Source organism: Lotus japonicus, chromosome 6 (genome assembly GCF_012489685.1).
Source record: "Lotus japonicus ecotype B-129 chromosome 6, LjGifu_v1.2".
NCBI classification, from domain to species: Eukaryota; Viridiplantae; Streptophyta; class Magnoliopsida; order Fabales; family Fabaceae; genus Lotus; species Lotus japonicus.
The window spans coordinates 66,775,069-66,782,877 of NC_080046.1; the positions used below are offsets into that span (position 1 = coordinate 66,775,069).

General features: G+C 35.2%; 2 protein-coding genes across 2 annotated transcripts; one reads left to right on the forward strand and one right to left on the reverse strand.

The window, feature by feature from the left end:
* On the reverse strand, positions 1-2,373 carry LOC130726478 (cytochrome b-c1 complex subunit 6-1, mitochondrial). Its single transcript, XM_057577757.1, has 4 exons — positions 2,218-2,373; positions 1,270-1,354; positions 390-479; positions 1-298 (listed from the first exon to the last, which is right to left on the reverse strand). Coding segments are annotated over exons 1-4 (210 nt in total). The 5' UTR covers positions 2,220-2,373; the 3' UTR covers positions 1-265.
* Positions 2,374-6,718: 4,345 nt separating this feature from the next.
* LOC130726659 (vacuolar iron transporter homolog 4-like) lies at positions 6,719-7,809 on the forward strand. The gene has a single exon (XM_057577962.1). It carries the CDS (start codon positions 6,815-6,817, stop codon positions 7,451-7,453), a length of 639 nt encoding a protein of 212 aa, XP_057433945.1. The 5' UTR covers positions 6,719-6,814; the 3' UTR covers positions 7,454-7,809.

A 7,809-nucleotide genomic window follows, 5' to 3' on the forward strand; every position in this document is an offset into this window, starting at 1 on the left:
TTCAAAGTTCAAACCATATTCTCATACTTATTTAGAATGTAGGATCATACCAGGAAACAACCTTCCAAATCTCAAAAGTTACAATTTGGCATGATGTTCTTATTAATCATAATCCAAGGTCTTCATGGGCTCAAAATTTCACAGTGAACACAACCATAACCATACAACAGGGCATTTAGTTTGGTTACAAAATTAAATGTTTAGAGGCAGTAATTTGGAAATGAAAGTAGAACAGAACGCGATGATGGCAGACCATTCTCCACTATTACTTGAGTTTGGTGAATAGCTTTGGTGCGACCTGTATTATAGGATTATGATTTCTCAGAAAATATAGAAGTAAACCAGATAACTCAATGGTCATTTAATAACTAAACAGTAGTAATACTTACACATTTGTCAACACAAGCCCAATAATCAAAATATTGTCCAGTGCAGTGTTTCTGCCCAGTTTCATCACCATGTATCCTTTTAACACATGCCTGCCACAATTTAAAGAGTTAGTTTTCTCTGCCAAGTAATAACTTTTACTGAAGAAACAAAAATAAGGCAGAACCATAAGTGGCGAATTATTCTTTAGTCCTAAATTTAGTGTTCATTAATTCTACCACTTAGGGTATTGAGTCTAAGTCAAAATCTGATGTGCCTACAAGTCATATGAGGATTGTAGTTTTCACCTCGCAACATGAGGGGATCTAAGAGGAAGCCCTACTAAGGTAATATTATTTTCAACATAGACTTAAGCCTAAGATCTCTTCCCTAACCCCCACGGTCTAGAGTCTACTCTCCAAAAGTATAGAACAAAAATACTTGCTTGATAATAATCCCCCTACCACTAGTTTTATACAAATTTCTCTCACTTGGAGTTGGAGAAGAATCCCAAATCCCTCACTAAAAAATACAGAAGAATTGTTATATTCTCCATAGACTATGACAAAAAATGTTGCGATGAGTATGAGGTCGCTGGTCCAAATCATAAAATTATTCTTTTTCAAATACAAGGAAAGGCTTCCTGCAACAGACCATAAGCCTTCATCCTGCTATGGCGGGGGGTTCAAAACATCAGGTTACCCCCACTAGGCTACTACCATATCAAATTTTACAAGTGCAGAATGGATAGTATTATTAAGATTGATGAATGCAAAATCCCTGCATCTACTATCAAATTTAAAATCTGGAAAACAAAATAGCATAGTAATGATCACTTAAATAAAGAAAAAAGATCATCTTTAAATGGTCCAGCTTATAATTCTAGAATCTAAAAAACCACACCTGATATTCAAGTAAAGGTTTTACACATTTTGGCTTGCAAGACTCTTCAAGATATCCCTTTGGATCAACAGGTTCCTCGTCAGCCCTAAATTCATAATAAAATCCAAAAGATGAATAAGAAGTAGTAAACAGGATCCAAGTATGCCATGTTTTTCTTAAGAAGGTACACTAATCTTTTGACACCACAATTATTAATGTTCAAATTACAATTATCACCGAGAGATGCATAATAGATAGGGAAAAAAAACATGAAGCTCATGAAACCATGTGAAGGGAAACAGGAATGTCAAACAGATAAAAGGAAATCCATTGTTTCCTTTAGTCTAAACAACTAATAACACTTCTGTGTCTGAAGCAATCATGTTAGCTAAATCAACCACAAGCTCATCATCCAAGTCATTTACAGCATAATTTTTTCAGGAATTCATCTCTAACACAACGAAACACAAGCATAAATCAAAACATGGGCGATAATTTGGGCATGAATGGCGAACATAGACAATGACTAACTAGGTAGCTAGAAATGACATTAGCTAGTATCACAGTGTGAACAAATACTATCATTTCTAACTAGCATCGGATTCATCAGCCCAATCTCTGAAAGGGGTCACATCAAAGAAGATGAAAATGAACAAATCCACATCTATGAATTCACAGAAAGCAAATAGCCTCCCACAAAAACCCAGTACGAAGAAAATTACAGAAGTGCATCTAATCAAAGCCAATCGTGGCAATCAATGAAAACCCATTTCCAGATCGTAAAAGGAATCGTTTATCAGCGCGATTTGATGAAGAAAACCGTAAACGAAGCATTGAATTACAGTGGCAATCGAAAATTCAAAACCCTAGATTTGAAAAGCGGAGAAATGAACATAGTGGCGTTTGCAGTGAAATCAAAGGAAAATCATAGATGTGATGAATGAAAAGGAGAGAAGGTTTGAGGCATACATTGATTGCAGATCGCGGAGCAGAGAAGAGCAGGTGGTGGTGTTGAGAGAGAGCAAGCGAGCGAGCTTGTATTTCGGATCAATAGTATGTCACCCACACTGTTTTTGTATTTCAATTTAGGGTTCCAAGCATTTTTTGTCAAATTACAATTTACATTTTTCCACCAAATTTTTTAAAAGCTAAAAAATTAGATTTGAAAAAAAAACTAATTTCAATTAAAATATTTTTATGGTTAGTAATTAAAATAAATTTGTGTAAGGAAAAGAGTCGCACCAACAAGATCTACCACAATTTGTAAATAATTGAGTTTTTTAGCATCTAGTTGAGTATTCAAGTAGACTCATGTTTGTCGGTTAATTTTCTAACTAAAATCTTAGGTAATGGGTAGAGATGTTAGATCATAAAAAGTCATAATGTCAAAGAGTGTTGTCACCACTTAGAGGAGAATTATGAGCGAATTCTTGTGGGGTGAGGGCACTGATGATTTGATGGTGATAACTCATAAGTAAGTGTATTTAATCGTTACCCAGTAATTAAAAATATCAAACTCAAGTACCGCGGATGCCTAAATTAATTTCACCTATTAAATCACTAAAAATACTAAGTGGCAAACGTTTGAGGTGAAAGGTGACGTTGAAAATGGTCAAAGTTCTAAAATTGAAAATTTTAAAGAAAAATAACTTGTGAAGTATTGAAAGCAGTAAAAATGTAGCACGTCAGATAGAATTTCATTAATCTCACTTAAATTCTTAAAATACTAATTCACTAATAAGTACCTAGCCTACCTACGGTGCTTAACTAAATTTCTACATGATAATATCTTAACTACGTAGAACTTCTAATTAAATCGTTAACATTAACCTCTTAATTCCTAGACGGATTCAATTAGAGAGTTAACATTCAAGGTTGCTAGGCAACACAATTAAGAGTTACCCTTATCTCCATGGCGTAGGTGTTCTTAATTAATTCCTCACTAGATCCCTATTTTCTATTTGATCTCTCAATCGCAAACAAAATAGTAAGACTAATCCTTACGAGTTAGAATTCAATGATAAAATATGAGGAATTCATAAATAAAACTAAGAATCATGAGTTCAAGAGTAATTCAAAACATAAGGTCGAAATAATCAAACCAAAACATCAAGTACCTAAGAAGGTTAGCCAAACATGGCTTCCATAATCCAACAATCAATTTGAAATTAAAAAAGTTATAACAATCCCAAATGATGTTAGAGCTCTCTCCTCTTCAATCTACAAAGAAAAAATCTCAGGAATTGCTCCAAACGCTTCGAAACGATAAAAATCAAAAGTTATCCTCTTTAAATACGTGTATGGCGCGGTTGCGCTATTTTCTTAGCCAATAAACGACCCACAAAAAATATCTTATATCCCAGGTCAACAAATGAAAATTGTAAATTGGCTTGAGTGAAATGAGAGAAGCTATGTTATCCAAAGGAAAAAGGTGAGTTTGGAAAAAAAGGATTGAGACTTGTCCAATAAAACATTTATGGACAAATGAAAACGACGGATATATTGTCTGAAAAATAGAGTCTTTGAAACAAAGTTGTCAAAGCTAAATATTATAGATCTAGGGGGAAGCTTGGTTTACCGACGAACTCATCTATTTGGTGGAATGATATCCTTAAATCGTGCTTCATGGAACCAAATAGAAAATGGTTCGACGAAAGACACAGTAGGAAATTAGGGGAAGGTGATGCTACTTTGTTTAGGGATGATGGATTATTTTTTTCAAATATTGTAAAAATAAAGTATTTAATTATCAAAATATTGTATTTTAAAAAGTATCTATCAAGCTATGGTAGTTTTGGTCATGTAAACCTTTTGCAAAAACTCTTCACTTGAACGACCTTTGTGATAGATGCTCCTAAAGTTAAGAATTATTGTTAGTTAATTATTTAATCATCATTATGTTAACTTGTTGGAGGTTATGAGAAAGACTCCTCAAGTGAGGAGCCATTTTGCCTTTTCAGTCTCCTAGCACAAGGCGCTACCATTCTAAGAAAGATTCCTCAAGTGAGGAACCCTCTGGTTCGAACCCTGGACCTTCCCCTCTCCACCCTTATGTCTCCTAGCTCTTACCACTTGAGCTAACCCTCGGGGACACATCATTATTACATGAAAGTCTCTTTATGTGAGAAGTTCTTCTCGGTCAATTGAGGGTAATTTTGTAATTTAGTTTTTTTTAAGATAATGGTGCATCTATGGACACTATTTTAAGTGGTTCATGCTTAGATTCCGCCTTTAGCAAGTATCTAAACGAGACATTAGTATACAGTACGTCTACTTTTCTTAAATAGAGATTAATTAGCACAATCAAACCACCATATACAAAAATAAAAGTAATGCTGCCACCCATGCCTATCCCAATTGCGCATACTATATACTATAGTCACTGCAAATACTGGGTGTGTCACGCCACTAATTCGCGATCAGTACAGGCATTGACAATAGAGGTCACTATCTTATGTATTTGCATTAGTACTGATAAAAATATAAAATAACACAATGGTTTGTGGGTTCCGTGTGTATCACACACTCCTGTCATTTTTTTATTTCATGCTATCACTTTCAAAATCCTCAGCTCAATGTGTTTGCTTTGCACCTTCTTTGACCAAAATTAACATTGAAGTGTATAAGAAGCTGATTCAAATTAACTCACTCAGAAATCACAATTTAATCCGAGTATTTAATTTGCAATTTGATTGTTTATGAATATACTGGTAAAACAAACAAAAAACATGACATGTGGCACATGTATTCCATTACTCTTAGCCAGTGTATTTGTGCCTAAACAGACTAATACTTCAATGGTTAAGCTGGGGGGTTTATTACATCCTTGATTGCCTCACCAATAGATTTCATGTTTGTAAAACCCAAATGTAGAAACTTTACCCAAAGTTTTGGACTTTTTGATCTTCTTTCAGAATTAATAAGTCATCCCACTACCCTCCCACCTCAGTTAAGATTGAATCAGAACATATTTTATCAATATAAATGCTTAGCACTTGTCTGTAGTCGACATGATGAAAGAAAAAGAAGCAACTATGCACTAGCCAGCAGTACAGTAATATAAAGCAACCACATCACGTATCAAATAAAGCTGTTTGAAATGCCATTATATGCGAAACTATGTAATAATTGAAAATGCTTATATATATAATTGGTACGGTCGATCGATAATATCGGCCACGAACCCCATCCCCTTTTTACGATTCAAATATTCCTTTCATGAAATGTTTTTCTTTGGCCGGGGGGAGAGGGGCCACCACGATGGCACAAGTTTAATGGTAGTGTTCAAATAGTATCCAACATAAGAAAATGTTTGATGCATCCTTAGTGTATGTATATTTTTTCTGCACACTATCTAATTGATTTCCACTATATAAGATTTTTATTTTTACTTTATTTAATTTTTTAAAAAAATGTAAGTGATTGATTATATGTTACATATATGATTAGATTTTGCCTTACCAAAAAAAAAAACATATATGATTAGATGTCAACAATGTCAAAATGGCTAGCAACTTTAATACAATACAGATGGTATAGTATAATGACTAGCAATTTCAATACAATACAGATGGTATAATGACTATCAACAACTCTTTATCAAGTATTTAACGCAACTTTATTTATAGAGACTCAAACGCGATACATGTACTTAAACAATCTCACGTTAATTGATGTACGTGTTTGGTACGTAGTATCATTTGGTTATTTATACATTAACTTAGTTTATGATAAGTGGTACAACCTCCATTGGTAGAATGCAAAATAGTATATATACATCCACATACCTCATTTTTTTCTATCTCTTTTCTTTTCTTATCTCATCACATCATATATCCATCAATCCCTTAATTATTTTCTCTATATCTCATTATAGGTTATTACACTAAAATGAGAGGGTGTAAACCAAATATTATTATAAGTGGTAACTACTGATCATATGTGAGTAGTGATTCCTTCACAACATTTTCTATCCGTCTCATTTGTACCTTTTTTTTATATATCTCTTTATATTTTTTTATTACATCATGCATTTATCATATCATTCTTTTTTTCTCCCATCTTTTCTTATTTCCTATTTGGTGAGTGTAAAGTTTGAATGAAATATCATTCACCATGCCATCATAGATCACGTTTTCACATCTCTACAACGCATGGGAGTATTTCACTGGAAACTGGATGAACCGTACATATGGAACTTGGACATAAAATGAGCACAATAATACCTTATTATCATGTGGTTAAAATTAAAGAATAATCCGTGGCATGAATCGTGATCCTTTACCATGCCAATTTAGAAAGACGGTTATTAATCACGATCCGTATCCGAAGGAAAAGAAGAGTCTTGAACGTGAAAAGTGAGTATGAACGCATTTGATGCCAAAGTGACACCGAGTCCCACCCGTCCTAGTTGTCACCCACTACCATATTCTCCCCCCACCTGTCTATAAAATGGCGTGTGTCCTCCACACTCCAATATATCCAACCTTAATTCATTTCTTCTTTCCCTACAACTTAATCTCTAGTGCTCTTTCTTCCACTTTACAATTTTCCTTCATCATCATCCATGGCAGCAGAAACACAACCTTCAAAAGTCTTCAACATAGACGTTGAAGGACAATTAGCACATGCGGAGGAGGACGGTGGCGATGCTCTGAGCCACTCTGCTCATGACTACACTCAAAGAGCACAGTGGCTCAGAGCGGCCGTCCTGGGCGCCAATGATGGCTTGCTCTCAACTGCTTCCCTCATGATGGGTGTTGGAGCGGTTAAGAAAGATGTTAGGACCATGATCCTAACGGGGATTGCCGGGTTAGTTGCTGGCGCGTGCAGCATGGCCATTGGAGAGTTTGTTTCTGTTTACTCCCAGTATGATATTGAGCTGGCCCAGATGAAAAGAGAAGGTAATACTCAAAATAAGGACAAGTTGCCGAATCCTTATTACGCCGCCTTGGCTTCTGCTTTAGCTTTTGCCGTAGGTGCCGGCGTGCCGCTGCTCGCTGCAGCGTTTATCACGGAATATAAGGTGAGGATTGGGGTGGTGGTGGCTGCTGTCACCCTTGCCTTGGTGGTTTTTGGAGGGTTGAGTGCTTTTCTTGGGAAGTCACCGTTGGTGAAATCCTCTTTGAGGGTTTTGTTTGGAGGGTGGCTGGCCATGGCGGTTACTTTTGGATTAACCAAACTTGTGGGTGATCTTGGAATTTGATTCCATTACAACTTCAATTAAATAATCATGCACCCTCTTAGGTCGGTTTTAATTAGATGCATGATGGGATAGCTTTTAAATTTTTTGTTACATGTTTGCAAAATCATTCAGATATTCGTGCAAGGCACAGGCACACACATAAAAAAGTGACAAACGAGATACAAACCAGATAAATATGGGGTGTTTGTATTGTTTTGTATAAGTATCATTAGTCTTTACGTTATAGAAAGAAATACATGGATGTATATCCAATGTTTGTGCATATTAAACTCATCAGATTCCGTCTTCCAATTAATGTACGCTTATTTTGGACATCGTTTGTTTCAATAAGGCAAAGAAAATGCTTGAACAAGTTA